The 16,671-nt window shown below is 34.0% G+C and overlaps 1 protein-coding gene across 1 annotated transcript in view; it reads right to left on the bottom strand.

The window, feature by feature from the left end:
- LOC118843733 (CUB and sushi domain-containing protein 1-like) overlaps nucleotides 1-16,671 on the bottom strand; it is a 2,679,416-nt gene that overhangs the window by 307,447 nt on the left and 2,355,298 nt on the right. The window contains 1 exon segment of the mRNA XM_036751485.1: nucleotides 14,092-14,301. Coding sequence (XP_036607380.1) covers nucleotides 14,092-14,301 — 210 coding nt within the window.

The following is a 16,671-nucleotide window of genomic DNA, read 5'->3' on the forward strand; positions in this document are numbered from 1 at the left end:
AACATGATTAGGGAAAAAAAGAAAAAAAACCTGTATGTTCAGAATAGTTAGAGCAGCTCTCTTTCTTGTGGTAAAGAACTAGAAATTGAACAGATGTCCATCAATTGGGGAATGGCTGAACAAGTTGTGGTATATGATCATGATGGAATACTACTGTACTACATAAGAAATGGTGAGCTCCAAGATTTTAGAGAAACATGGACAGACTTGCATGAAATAATGAAGAGTGAAATGAGAACTAAGAGAACATTGTATACAAAAATAGCAATATTGTTTTAAGAACAAGTTTGATCTACTAAGTCGATTTGACTATTATAAATACCCAAATTAACTACAAAGGATGACCTATGAAGGAATGACACTATCTGCATCCAGAGAAAGAATGGATAAAGGTAAGTATGTATAGAATAATTTTACATCTACATGCACATTTGTGTCTAATGGTAGCAATCTCCAGGGCGTGGTGGAGGGGGAGAGAAAAAAGGAAAAAAAACATAAAATTACATGATAACTTTATTATATATTTTAAAAGAATAGCAAGTAGTATATAACAGAATTGCTATTTCGTGTGCAATCGTCTTTTTTCTATTCTACTATATTATGGCAATGTTTGTTTTATTTCTTAAGTTAAGAATAAAATAAATTTTAAAAATTAAAACAAGTTGGAGTCAACTAGAGCTGATACGTAGTAACAGTTGACTTTTCTCAGAATTCCCTCCTCATCTACAAAGAGAAAGGGTTGAACTAGTTTCTTAAGTATCTTTTATCTGTAAATTTTTATATGCTGAGCTCAACTCCTATAAATAATGACTGATTTTTTTCAGATATGTCTCTTTCTATCCTTCTGTCATGTTGAATTGTGTTATATAACATATTCATGAGGTAGGTATGGCATAGATGAAATCACACTGGATATGGAATCAAGAGATCTGTATTCACATTCTGGTCCAAGCACTTATTACTTGAGTGATCTTAGGAAAGTCACTTTTGAATCTGATTTCCTCTGTGCCAACATCATTTCATCTGTAAAATGGAATAATAATACTTATAGAGCCTAACTATGTGGTTATCGAGAGGCTCAAATAAGCTAATGCTTCTAAAGTGCCTTGAAGACTTTTGAGTACTATACTAATGCCAGTCATGATGTCATGCGTTAAGATTGTGCTGATAAAAAATCCTAAGTGATCTATTAAAATGTAAAGCTATTTTCCTCCCTCAGTCTCTTAACTCCTTTTTCTTCCTTTCCATTCATTGCTCTTCCATTTCATTACCTTTCCTTCTCTTTGGTAGATGACCTAATAAGCAGTGAAACTGCACAACATTAGAGAGACTGTAGATATTTTATAAAATATAAAATAAACCTCGGATAATGAAATTTTCACTGAAAATTAGTAAAAATAAGTTAATGTTTAAATTTGTTTTCTAAAATCAAAAAGCAAGAGGCATTTTTATTTCTAAATGGTACATGTAAATATGGCACTGGGTTTCTCAGATAAATCAAATATTCTGAAAACTGATGAAACTATATGGTGACATCATGTCTCATGTTAAAGTCAAAGTGATGAATGAGGCTGTTATCTATACACATATTATGTCAAAAGTTAGGGGAAATTTTTAATTCTCGCTCTGTGTATATGCGCCCTCCCAAAGTGGAGCATAATGTTACAGCTAAATATTTTGACCATCTACAGAAAGCCTAAATCATGAGAATGTAATACACTCTTTGACAATATGACATGGTACTAAATTAATTCAATATAAATATCAATTCTATAATTTTCAAGCCTTGGTTACAAATTGCTTATTTAATGGAGTGATTCGATCATTACTGTCAATATTACCCCCCAAATTTTGACACAAAGTCATAATTCACTTTCCAGGTTTTATTAATGCCTTGCTCAAAGTCTTGATTTACTACTAAATTTCACACAATTTTTCATATATACATATATATATGTATATATATATATGCATAATTTATGTGTCTATATTATATATACATGTATACACACACACACATATATATATGTATATATATAAAAAACTGTGAAAGATATGTTGTAAGTCTAAACTAAGCTAGAAAAAAGGAAGCCCTTAAAGGCAGCAATTACCAAGTGCTTTTAGTAAATAAATATTCTAAAGACCACATGTTATAGTGCACTGTGGTTTAATATATGCCTAAAATACAGAAGAGGTAAATCCAAAAGAAGGAAACATCAATTTTCTTGAAGGAGCTGTCCTTTCTTGAAGGAAAGAACTTCTGGAATATAAACCAATCAAAGAGAAACAATCTAGTCATCTCATCAACATAAAGAGCGAGTTTGAAATCTGTTGAACATAAAATCATTTCATATTCAAAAGAACATTTAAATTATATAGATACCCTCTACACTCAAATACTTTACTCCCTTAGTTATCATGACTCATACCTTGCCAAGTACCAATGCTAGATCACTACTATCATCCAATATCTTTATTCTTACTCACGTACTACCAAAGGTAACAGGAAAAAAATCACAAAACCATTCAGACTAGGTGTGATACAAATTTGTGTTACATAATATCAAATGCGTTCTCACTTCAGTAGGACAATCCTTGTACATTTCCTTAATTAATTCACTATACTAGTCATGATAGCAACTGTTCTAAATTTTTTGTCCTTTTCAGCCTTTCCCTAGTACCCTCCTCACTGTCCTCATCCTCTCAGTTGAAGACCTTGACTCATACATCGCCTAAAAAATTGAAACTAATTGCCAAAACTCCCTCTTTTTCACTCTTCCTTTTCTCACATTACTCAGATGCCTTCTACCACTATGTCTTCCTCCTGTATCACATGAAGAGGTCTTCCGTCTACTTGCCAAGACAATCTATTGTATCCCATTAATTACATTCCATCTCATCTTCTCCAACACTTTCTCCCACTGTCATCCCCATTTTCTCACTAGTCTTCAGTCACTCTCTATCTACTGGACGCTCCCCTACTGCCTACAAACTGTCCTCCACAAACTATTATTATAGATATCTCCTCGTTTCATGGCTAAACTCCTTAAGAAATCTACAATTGATGTCTCCATTTCTCTCTTACTTTCTTCAGAAACCTCTGCAGTAGGCTTCTGTTTTTATCATTCAAATGAAACTGCTCTTTCCAAAGTTATCAGTGATTTATTAATTGCCAAGTCAAATGGCCTTTTATCAAAGGTCTTTTATCAAAGATGTTATTGATCTTTTTTCAATCTCTGACTTTGTTGATCATTCTCTTCTTCTGTATACTCCTCTATTAGTTTTTATAATATAGTTCTCTCCTGGTTCTCCTCCTACCTCTCTGACCACTCATCAGTCTCCTTTATTGTATCTTCCTCCAGGTCATGACCACTAACAATGGGTGTTTCTAAGAGTCTGTCCTGGGTCTTTCTTATTTACCCTGTCCTCTATACTATACTATTTGGTGACCTTATTGGGTCCTATGGGTTTTAAATTATCATTATGTGTGGATGATTCTCAAATTTATTTATCCAGCCCTACCCTCTCTTTTGATCTCCAGTCTTGCATCACAACTGTCCACTGGACATCACAAAAACATCATTTATAATGTCCATAAATATCACAAATTGACCATAACTAAAACCAGAATTCATTAGCTTTCCCCCAAATCCTCCCCTTGTTCCATCTTCCCTATTACTGTTGTGGGCATTACAATCTTTCTAGTCCAAGTTAAAAACCTTAGAGACATCAATAAAGTCTCACTTGTACTAATGCCACATAACCAATCTGTTGACATCACTTATACACACACACACACACACACACACACACACACACATATATATATGTATATATATACATATATATGTATATATGTATATATACATATATATATATATATGTATATATGTATATATCCCAGACTTTCTCTTCACTCACATAGCTGCCATGCTAGTGTAATCCCTCATAACTTCTCACCTGAAGATTGGTCTATTCACCTAAATTCTCTCTCTACTTCATCTCAATAAACTCCAATTGCCTCCATGATCAAATGTAAAAATTATCTGTTTGACTTTTAAAACCCTTGACAACCTGTTCCCTTTCTATTCTTCTGGTATTTTTTCATACTTACTCTCTTTCATGTACTCTTTGACTCAGTGACATTAGTTTTCTTGATGATCATTACACACAATCCTCCACCTTCCATGACTATTCCTTTTCACTGCCTTTCCCCATGCCTGCAGTGCTCTCTTTCCTAACTTCCATCAAGACTCAACTTAAAGCCCATCTTCAGCAAAAAACCTTTTCCACTCCCTCCTCCACTGCTAGTGCCTCCCCTCTGAAATCACTTTCCCTTTATACACTATATACAGGGTATCTCAAAAGTCTTATTACAAATTTATGCAATTAAAACTATGAAAGCTTAAAATTCCATGAAAACTTTTGGGAATAGCCTTTATATGTGCATGTAGTTTTTTATGCATATAGCTGTTTACATGTTTTGAGCTCCTTGAGATCAGGGACTATGTTTGTTTGTTTGCCTTTCTTTGTATCTCCTCTGTTTAGCACAGTATCTGGCACATAGTAGGTGCTTAATAAATGCTTACTAGCTGACGAGATGGATAGTCTTATTCACAGAAGAAAAGTTTATGGCTACAGCCCTTTTCTTCTTCTCTTCCTCCCTTTGGCAGAATTCTACCTTAAGATGGGAGGGGAAGACCCTCAGGGTTGATTTTTTTTTTATTAAAGGGGCTATCCCTTGACTCATTTCTTAAAGAGGCCTATTCACTGAATGGGCATTGCCTCACTCAAAGTAAACACCTGAAACGACCTTAGTTTAAAAAGGCCAAGGTCTCCCACTGCATCCTGGGCCATCTTCAGTGGTCTTAATTGATATCTGGCCACTGGACCCAGATGGCTCTGGAGGAGAAAATGAGGCTAGTGACTTTGCTCAGCCCTCCCCCTCACTCAAATCAAAGTCAATTGCAAGTCATATCATTACCTCCCTGATGTCATGTCCTCTTTGAGAACAAAGGATAAACCACAACCACAACCTTAGAATGCCTCAATGCATATTTACAGAGTAGATAGGGTACTATTACAAAAAACAAACATCTTTTGTTTGACTGTTATATTTGTATCTTCAAGGACTGGTCAAGTGGGTCTAGTGGTGACCTTGACTTAACTTTTTGACTGAAACCAAAATCGTCCCAGGGAACATGGAGAAACATAACTCATGCTTAATTGCTTACCACGATAACAAGCTCTGCAATACCTGAGCCTCAAGCTAATTTTGCATTTCGATAACAATAATGATAGATTAATAAAGTTAAATATCACCTAGAATATATTGATCGGTACAATAGAAACCATTGTGCAAGGCAAAAGAGAAAAAGCCAGAGACTTTTGAAAACAGAACAATTGAAATTTTTCATCTTTAAAAGACTTTGAATTTTCTTTTTTACTATCTTGAAATTGTTATTTTATAATGGTACATAATTTAAGATATAGTGGAAAGGATAGAAAGTCACCTGAATGCTCAGTACTCCAATTTTGTTAAGAGTTGTAAAAATTCTAATAACAAATACGGAGGCAGCATAGCAGCTCTGAAGCTGGTAACACTTGAGTTCAAGCCCTGACTTATATATATGAGTAGTCTTACCACATTCTAGCTGTGCGATTACGTACAAGACACTTAACTTCTCAGTGCACCAGGTAACTCTATGACTGTGAATTATAGACAAGTTATCAGTTTGATTCAGTAGGGAGAATTTCTATCCCTTGACATCCCAACACAAATGAAATCATAAGTCCTGAACCTTAAAAATAAATAAATAAGCAAGCCATACGAGCAATAATGTCCCCCAAAACTCATGTTACCACAAAAAAATCATATTTAATAAGCCATCTAGGTGGCACAGTAGATAAAGTAATGGGCCTGGAGTCCAGAAGACCTGAGTTCAAATTTGGCTTCATATACTATCTAATTCTGTGACTCTGGACAAGTCATTTCACCTCTACCTACCTCAGTTTCCTAATATGTACAACAGGGATAATAATAGCACCAACCTCTCCGGTTTATTGGGAGGAAATAATCAGGTAATATTTGTAAAATGCTTTGCAAACCCAAGGGGCAGCTAGATAGCACAATGGATAGAGCACGGGGCTTGGAATCAGGAAGATTCATCTTCATGAGTTCAAATCTGACCTCAGATACTTACTAGCTATGTGTCACTTAATCCTGTTTGCCTCAGTTTTCTCATCTGCAAAATAAGTTGGAGAAGAACATGGCAAACCACTCTAGTATCTCTGCCAAGAAAACCCTCAAAAATGGGATCAGAAAGAGTCAGACACGACTTAAATGTCTGAATAACAACAAACTGTAAACCCCAAAGTGCTATAGAAGTGCTGTTGCTATTGCTGCTGTCGCTGTTTAAAGTTTGCAAAATATTTTACATAACCTTACTACATTTTGGACCTACGACTTTGTAGCGAACCCCAAATGTGAGAATGCCCTCTTCTACTCACATCAGCATCAAAATCTTAAGAGCCTGGGACATTGAGAGATTAAGTGATTTGTCCAAGGTCACACAATAAATAGTGTATCAGAAGAGTAACTTCCTCCCAGATCTTCCTAACACCAAGCTAGCTCTCTATCCACTATGCCATGGTGACTCTCACTAGCAGTACTGTATTCTCATTTTATAGTTGAGAAAACTAGAACTCAAAAGGTTAAACAATTCATTTATGGTCACACAATCTATAAATGCATTGGCAGGAGAATTTGAACCCAGGTCTTCCTACCTAAGTCCAAATCCACCATTCCCTTTATGATATCACGCTGCGTTAAGAGGTGTAATTTACCAATAAGTAGGGTAATATGAAGGGTTTTAAAAACAGTATGGAATGTGAATGAAAATGGTCCTCTTTGTAAATCATATATTTTCCATTAACAACCAATTAGATGAAAATGTCTTCTGTGCAAACATATCTGCTTTCCGGTTGTTGCTATCGTTGCTGTTTGCTTTAGAATGTGATCTAACTTAATTTTTGTTAACCCAAGTACCATATTTTTCATTTGCACAAGTTTTATTCTAGAACTTTTATGTCATGACAGCCACATCCACTGGTAACATTTTTGACCTTTACATAGACTTATAAATAAATGACAGGTATTTAAGTAGCAGGTATACAGCATATATATCAGCTGAATGACAAGAATTCTTTTTGTGATTTATGGATCTTTTCATGACTTATTAATTAGATCCTTAACTTATAAATCACAAGTAGGGCTTATAAATTTTGATGTGACCTACAAATCAGTGCAGTGGTGTCACTTTGCCAATTCACAAACTGCATAAATGGCAAACACTGATAAACTATCTAAACCTGAAAATGTATACTTCAGGCAGTTATGACATTGTACAACAAAGTGGAACACCTTAAATTAATTATCACGTGCTTTACCTTCTTATACATGCACTTACACATTAATGTTATGCTAAACTAATTGCTTAGAATGGAAATAATTAATATTGTTAGTCAAGCAGAGAACAGCAACTTAAATTACTTAAAGTTAGGTTAAGATTACCCAATTATCAAAATAATCTATCAACCAACAAAATCTCTTGTCTCTACATGATGCCAAACTAGATTAACCTTTTTTTCCAGATTCAATTGTAAAAGCAGCATTAACAACCTTACCTGGAAAATAGGCAACATAAATAAAATAATGAAATTCATCTGGCAACAGAAGTATGAAAAGGAAGGATGGGTGTTATATAAGGTTAAAAAAAACATCTTAAATGTGTAACTATGTCACACACATGGAAATTTGCCCTTGTATTTTTGCAATAAAATATTAAATTCACAAGAAAATGATAGCTGGGCACTGAACTGGGAAGAATCTTTTGAAAGGCTACTAATCAGTGCTAAAGTAGCAGTGGTGCCCCAGAGGTTTATATTTGCTGTTCAATTATTTAATATTATGTCCAGTAATTTGGATGATAGTATGATGAACTTGTTTATTGGTTTGTCAAATAAAAATTGCTATAATACAGAAAATTAAAGCAGTTCCAAAAATAAAAATTAAAAAATTAAAGTTATTTGCTAGTAAAAAGTATAAAATGCAACAGCCCTCAGTGGATGTTAGTAAATTTGGGAATGAACAACTGGTCAAACACGAAATGACTATTCAGAGCTCCTACAGGAAATAATCATATCATAGTGCTCAGATTAAGTACTGGCCACAGTTATATTCCAGTACTAGGACATGTGTGTGTGCGTGTGTGTGTGTGTGTGTGTGTGTGTGTGTGTATGAGTGTGTGTGTGCATGGATGTAGAGAAAATGACACGGAGAAGTCAAGAAGGATGGATAAAATGATTAATGACTAAAAATAGGACTTGAGGAAATGGTAAAATGCTAGTTTCCTGGAATATGTAGTGTTATAAAATAAATAGTTGCTCATCTTCAAGGAAAACTGATCAGAAGGAAATGGGTTTGCTTGACAGGAAGAGAGATATTAGATTAAAGGAGTTTTAATCAGTGATTGTGAGTGAGAGTCATTGTAGAGAATTGATTCTGGAGTGAGGGATCAGGATTCAGATCTTGTATCTGACACATACTATTTTTGTGACAATGGACAAGTCAGCAACAGCTGACAACAACAATATAATCTGAATGCTAAAAAATAAGATCTCAGAAAGAATGGTTTAAAAAAGAAGTGGTTTTATTTGACTACTTTAATTGTTTTCAGCTTGTAATGACAAGCAAAGGGGGACTTTTTGTTTTGCTCTTTTTACTTTTAGAGTTCTAGTTCTCAGCACTGAGGTAATTAAGTGCCTTTGACTGAGACTTGCCTTTGTTTCAATCAAGTGTCTTTGAATCAAGTCTTTGATGACCTGCTTAAGTCACAAGAAAGCCTAAGTCACATGAGTTTGAGTCACATGGTTGTGATGCCCTCTGCCCCTAAAGAAGTGTATATATATTCTAAGGTTAGCATTTTGCTTTGGGGGCTCATGCATTGGAAGAGTATTCCTGTGAGTTGGCCAGATGAGACTCTGGGTAGCTGATAAGGAGCTCCCCAGCTTTGATAACCCAGATGTTGCTGCTGCTTCTCTCTCTGGTAACTATGTATGTATTGTTATGGACAGACAGAAGCTCTTTGTGCTGATTTGTGTTATTTGCTCTGTTTATATAATTTCTGCTTGTAATTTCTGTTTCTGTTTTCTCTGAAGTTCAGGATGCTGATTTTTTTGCCCTGAACTAAGTGAATGATATATATGTTTAATTAAAGTGAGATTGTAAACCCCTTAAAGTTGCTTTCCTTAGAAAAGCAGATCAAAGAATCTGTGCTAGCAGCCCTCCTGGGTGTTGGTGCAGGCAGCACTGTGTTAAACAGCTATCAATCATTATTTTAAATTATTTCATTAGGTTACACCCAAACTTTTCACATGACTTTGGCTTAATAGCCAAGAGTTAAACTGTTGTTGTTTTCTTTTTGTTTTCCATGTAATTTCACCGAGAAAAAAGCTAAACTGTAATGGATACTCTACCACTGTTAAGAGTCCAACGTCAGTTCTGTTCAGGAAATGTATGGGTGGAATTCATACTATCTCCTCCAATGCAAAACTATATTTTTTGTTGCTGAAAATTTATTCTTTAAATAAAATGTAGTAAAAATGTGAATTTAGCAGCTATAGCATAGTTTTAAATATCCTAATTGCATTTTTTCCTTTGTATGTTTCTTTTCAATTCTCTGATTTGGCTGGAAAATGAACTGAAATACTATCCCTTAGAAATAGAATCATAATAATCTCAATTTTTTTCCCCCACGTAAATTCTAAAAGCCTCAAATGTTACTGCTGAACTCCACTTAGCCGATCATTCCGGCTGTGTGATAATTCAAACTCAGAAATTAAACTTTAATAATAATTTTAAAAGAGGTGTGATTATTAACTGACTTTTTAAATATTATATATACTTAATGATTCAATATGCATTTTACCAAAAGGATATATAATGTAAGTGAAATATCTTCTTTCTAGCACTGATTTGGTCAAAATATTATGCATCTTTTAGTTAGAATATTTGTCATATATACCAGCTATTGCCAGTGACATGTCCTGTCCCATTGACATTTTTTTATCATAATCTTGATGAAAGCAATTTCATGTTGTAAGATATCTCACTTCTGCAAAGGAAAGAATTTCAAGAAGTGGTGAAAAGTGAGTAAAAATTAAATAGCCTAAAATGATGAAAGTCTGTCAAAACTTCCCTATATATTGTAGGAATATTTTCTTTAACATAGATGAGTAGAAACAGTTGCTGAATACAAACACACATACATATATGGAGATAAGTATCTCCATATATATGTGTTTGTGTATATGCACATATATCCATATTTGTATGTTTGTGTATAGACATATATATCTTTTTAAAATTTTGTTTAAAATTTCTTTTCTTTAAATTCATTTTATTCACATAAACCCTTTACTTCTTGTCATCACTGCTGATCACAATATAGTCAAACCTTATTAGAAACTATTTTTGAAAAACTCTTATCCAATGGCAAAAAAGTACTTTCAGATTTTAATGGCTACATGATCTCATTAATGTGGGTACTCCCTCTAACAATGGAAATCACAATATATCAATGACCTTTCATTCTGTCTAACTCTTTCCATGTCCTCACATAAATCTTCCACAAGGGATTCACCAACATCCTGGAAACCTCCCTTTACTTCACTTGACCTTGTGTAGACACCAAAAGAACATGGGAACTATCTATAAATTATCACTCTCTCTCACCAGAGCTAAAGACATCTTTATTTTATGACAAATAAACTATAGCCATTTTTAGTAAAGCTTTGATTTTTGCTCTGTTAATTTCAGATAGCACTGAATAGAGGTTTTTGTTTGTTATTATTGTGTGTATGCATGTATGTGTCCTATTAAAATTTTAAAATAACTAAAATGGTTTGTAAGCAATTTATCAGTGTGACTTAGAGGAAAGAGTACTGGAATTGGACTCAGGAGATCTGAATTTGAAAATCTGGGCTCTGACACTTTAGTGTCTTGATTACTGACTTTAGATAATTCACATAACATTTCACTGAAATTGTCTCTCCAAACTTACTAATGACTGCTTAGTTGCCAAATCCAATGGCCTTTCCTCAATCTTCATTCTCTTTCACCTCTCTGATGTCTTTGACACTACTGACCACTCTCTCCTCCTTGATACTCTCTTCTCTCTTGCTTTTCAGGGTGCCACTTCTTCATGGTTTTCCTTCTACCTATCTGACAGCTCCTTCTCTGGATCCTTTTCTAGACTGTGCCCTCTAATTATACCTGTCCCTCAGGGTTCTGTCCTGGGACCTCCTCTCTTCTCCCTCTATGCTACTTTACTTGATGATCTTATCAGCTCCCATGCATTTAATAAACATTTATATTTAAGTTGAAGATTCTCAATCTACCTTTCCTGCCCCAATCTCCTTATTTGACCTCTGATCTCACATATCAAACTAACTTTCAGATATCTCAAACTGGATGTCCTGTAGATATCTTAAACTTAGTATGTCCAAAAAAGAACTCATAATCTTTCCCCCTAAACCCTCCCAACCCACCTTTCTTATTACCATAGTGTAGAACACCATCTTCCCAGTCCCCCTGCTTCCCAACCTAGGAGTCATCTTCTCATCCACCATATCCAAGCTGCTGCCAAGGCCTATCAATTTCACCTTTGCAAGATCTATGTAATAAGCCCCCTTCTCTCCACTGACACTGCCACCACTCACTATAGTATAGGCCTTCATCACTGCACCCCTTATTTACTTCAAGAGTCGACTAGTGGGTTTGCCTGCCTCAAGTCTTCCTTCACTCCAATATATTCTCCATTCAACCACTAAAGTGATTTTCCTAAAACAGAGGTCTGATCACATCACCCCACCCCATTTCCTCCAACCTTCCTTACTCAATAAACTCCAGTGCCTTCCTATTGCCTCTAGGAGCAAATACAAGATGCTCTGTTTGGCATTCAAAGTGATTCATAACCCTCTTATCTTTCTAATCTTTTTACATCTTACTCCTCAACACACTCTTTGATAGAGTAACACTGGCCTTTTGGCTATTCCACAAACAAGAGCACTGTGGCTCCAGGTATTTTCTCTGGCTCTCCCCCAGCCCTAAAATGCTCTCCCCTCTCCATTCCAACTAGTGTGCCTGGGTTTCTTTAAGTCCCAACTAAAATTCTACTTCCTATAATACGCCTTCCTCAAACCCTTCTTAATGCTAGTATATTCACTCCGTTAATTATTCCCTATTTATCCTGTATACAGCTTGCTTTGTATATATTTGTTTGCATGTTGTTTCCCCCATTACATTATAAGTTCTTTGAGGGCAAGGAATGTCTTCTGCCTCTTTTTACATCCCTGTGATTAGCACAATGCTTGCCATATAGTAGGGGCTTAATAAATACATACTGAATTGAATTGAACTGAACACATCTGAAGCTCAGTTTCCTTGTTCTATTTCCATCACAGTGTTACTCTGAGGAGAGAATTTTATGAAACTTCATGTTCCATGGACACAAGGACTATTGTCATTCCACAATTAACAATTTTAGATATTAAGAAAGTTGAATTGTTATAGCTGTTATAGCTGGACAATTAAAGTTAGGGAAGGGAGAGCTGGAATCTGTTCTGTCTGAGATCTGTGACATCCTATAAGTTTATGTATTGACAAATATGAACTTTGACTTTTAATTATAACCACTTTGAACTCATTATACATGAGTTAATATATATATATATACACACACATACATATGTCTGCATATATATACAAAAAAGATTTTCAATGAATTTTATTTTTTCCTCTTTTTTTAGATCAATATTTTGAAGAGCAAAGTCCAAAAATTTAGAGGCAATTTTAAGCTCCATAAGGAGCTCAACTACTGTATTCCTCACTACTCCATTTTTAAGGTTATTCTATTGATATACAAGAATTTATTAAGCATTTATCACCTGCTAGGCACTACACCATCAAACTTAATTTTTTGAGTTATATATAATTCATGCCAGATTTGAGATTTTCACTTTCAGCCCATTTAAAAATACTTTAGAAAAGAACTATATATATATATATATATATATATATATACACACACACATACATATATATATATATATATATGGGAAAAATCACATTTACATCCCCCACTGCCTGCCAACATTAGTGAACACTTTCCTTATAGCTTTCAGATGTAGTTCCTTAAAATAGATACATAGACATGCAAACAGAAAAATTTTTAAAAATGTTCAATCAGTAAAGATTATTATAATATGATTTTAATGTATTTTAACATGAATTTAGACAAAGAATGGCACAGTGTTTAATGTATTTTACTTGGAATCAGGAGGACCTGGTTTCAGCTCCCACTTCAAAATCTTAATAGGTCTGTTATGCCAGGCAAGATATTTACACTTCCTGACTCAGTTTCCTGGTTTCTAAAATGAGAATAATAGAAGCATGTAATTCATAAGGTTATCATGAGGATCAGATGAGAAAATTTTCACAAAGTGCTTTGCAAGCCTCCAAGAACTAGATAAATGTCACATCATCATCATCATCATTAGTATTAAAAAGATCATAACCTAGCTTTTAGAAAAATTACTAACACTTAGATTTAATAGAAGTATCCTTTGACCCTCTTCTATGCTCTGGCTTGTCTTAATTCAGTCCCTACAGTTTACTTATGGTCTTCAGAAACCAAAGCAGAAGAACAAAAACCAGAAATGCCAGGAGCCCCAAAATGTGGGGTTGTGGTCACAGAGAGAAACAGAAGCAATGAAAAGGATTTGTGGAGGAAATGGCTCTAGGGAGCAAAAAAGGCCACGAAACTTGATGATTATGATAATGAATACGTATAGGCATACATATTATGTATATATGCATGTTTCGAAGTTTACATGACATAAGAACAGCAGTAGATCTTCTCTATTGCTACAACTTAACAGAACTTTTTAAACAGAATATTTCGTAATTAACTAAAAGGATGAATATTTGGAACATGAGGAGAGGAGGCATTCAAATTAATTATTTCTTACCTTGATAAGCAAGTTTAAATCCTTGCCTGTTTTGTGAATGATCACTATAAAAATGGATGAGTGTTTCATGTGTTGTGCTTAGCAAGGCTGAAGGGATATCAGTTCCACTAAACTGGCCAATCATAGGACTGGTATGAAAAGGTCCATTTTGAATTTCAAGATAGTCATGATTAGCTTCAGTAGAAAAATTCAGAAATTGAATATGTGCACCTATAAAAAGAAAATGTAAAATCAGTATATATAAAACATAAAAATGCTTTGTGTCCCTAAAATATGAACCACAAAATTGATAATCTACAGATTTCATACATATTCACATTCTTATGTACAAGTAAAAAAATACACGTGTGCATATATATAGATATATCTACATATATACACAAGTGTGTATATATGCTATATATGTATATTGTTATGCATATATACATATACATGTAATATATATATGTACATATATTACATTTGTAGATGGAAATGACTGAAAATAGGTCAACACATTGTCTAAAAACAAGAAATCCTTAATGACAATTCAAATGCTACTGAAATGTCAATTCATCTTAAAGGAGGTCTATTAGTAAGCCAAATGTTCTAATAACTTTAATTTGCATTAAGAATTACAAATAAAATAATTGACTCTACTAGGCTTTCAGAACTCCACATGCTTAAAGGCAAATCATTTTAAAATCTTTCCTTGATCATAACATTTTCAGCCAAATTCATCAGGACGATTCAACTACACAGTGCTTCTGATATCTGACTGCAGTGCTATGTGGTAACCTGGAATTCTGCTACTATAATTCACAATTTCACATGAAGTTTTCAAATTCTTTAACTTTTTTTAACATAAAACTCAGATTAGTTGTATTGACAAAAGCTAAGTTGAAAAATAGCTTTTAGTCTCATGCATAATTCCCAAAGAAGATTAGAGACTTAATTTTATTCTTTTAGCCATGTTACACATCTCTCACATAGCAGAAGTTGAGTGGAACAGAAAATAAGTTTGTAGTTTTCATTATATTTCATAAACTTGTTGACTAGGTGCATAGAAAGATTTAGTTCGAGGCACTTGAGTGGAAAATTTCACAAAAACAAAAAAGTTTATTGGAAAGGGAAGCAAGAAATTCTGCTAGAAACGTTTGATTGGGAGAAATAGAAGAAAACTGTTCAATGAGAACAGAAGTAACTAGAAAAGAAAACACATAGACACAGTAGGACAAATTACAGATGCATGTGGAATAGCAGTGGAGCATGTCTGGAATGTAACATAGAGAGCAAAGTGTAACTTACCTTGGACACAGTGTCAAAAAAAAAAAAAAACAACCCTAGGATTTAAAGGCTGATGGCAACTTAAAATTAGTGTGACTCTGGGGAACTTGCTTTTGTTATCCGGACCTCAGTTTCTACATCGATATGGTATTAGACTAAATGATTTCCAGTTCTAAAATATTATGATTCCTAACAGCTGACATCACTACAGCATTTTAAGGTTGACAAAGGAAAACCATCCTAGATACTACAAGCATTAGTAGATACAATTTTACAAATGAGAAAACTGAGGCTGAGAAAGTCAAGAAATGTACGCATAGTCATATAGTCATTAACTATCAGAACCAAGATTTGAACCCTGGTTTCAAGACTAAAAGTTCAGAGTTTTTTCTACTACACAACACTACTTTTTAAAATTTGTCACAAGAACAATGAATGGAGACCATATTGCCTTTATAAATATCTTTTTTTCACGTTAAAACTAGTTTATATTAAATCAATTATATTAAACATTAAGAAAAGATGAAAGGAAGATGAAATATCTTCCTTTAGTGTCCAGTGGCCCGAGATGAAGGCAAAGAAAAGAAAAGGGAAGGGGAAAATCATTGCTCAATTCCAATAATCATTATCATAATGAAGGGGAAAAAAGACTCCTAAAAATCAACATTACTTTGAATTGGTTTTACATTTCACAAACTGTGAATTTTTCAATGGACAAATGAGTAATTAGTCAAATAGAAATGAGCACACTGCCTAAATTCTAGAGTTTTCAGTTGGTCATAAAATATCACATGAGTAAGTACAACATTCATATGTGTGTATAGTATTTGTGCAATTTTCATATATGTGTACATAGCATTTTATATATATATATATATATTTATATGTATTATGTACTTCTGGAACTATTCTTTACAATTTAGTTCAATTCTATTCCATTCAATTTAGTTCAATGTTCTACAGACTACCTTTCAGAATGTGTATGGGACATAAAGTCTTCTTATGTCAAAGCATGCTCTTTGCTCAACAGCTATCAATAACAGGTGATTTTTCTCAATTTCAACAAATGTTTGTGCTCAGAAAAAAAGGATGAAAGTATTAAATAAGACAGTAATATGAGTTCTCTTGGATTCCTCACTTCTTAACTACTAGGTAATATTAGTCACAACACTGTGCATGACAGAAAAAGTAGATGACCACTTACAACAGTGTATTCTTATATCAAATCCATCCAGTATCCTTTTCACCCAACCCATCTATTGCCAAACTAAAAACACAGTTTCTTCTTTTTTATGTTTTTTCTTTCTTTTTCTT

The sequence above is a fragment of the Trichosurus vulpecula genome, chromosome 3, assembly GCF_011100635.1.
Source record: "Trichosurus vulpecula isolate mTriVul1 chromosome 3, mTriVul1.pri, whole genome shotgun sequence".
Classification (NCBI taxonomy): Eukaryota; Metazoa; Chordata; class Mammalia; order Diprotodontia; family Phalangeridae; genus Trichosurus; species Trichosurus vulpecula.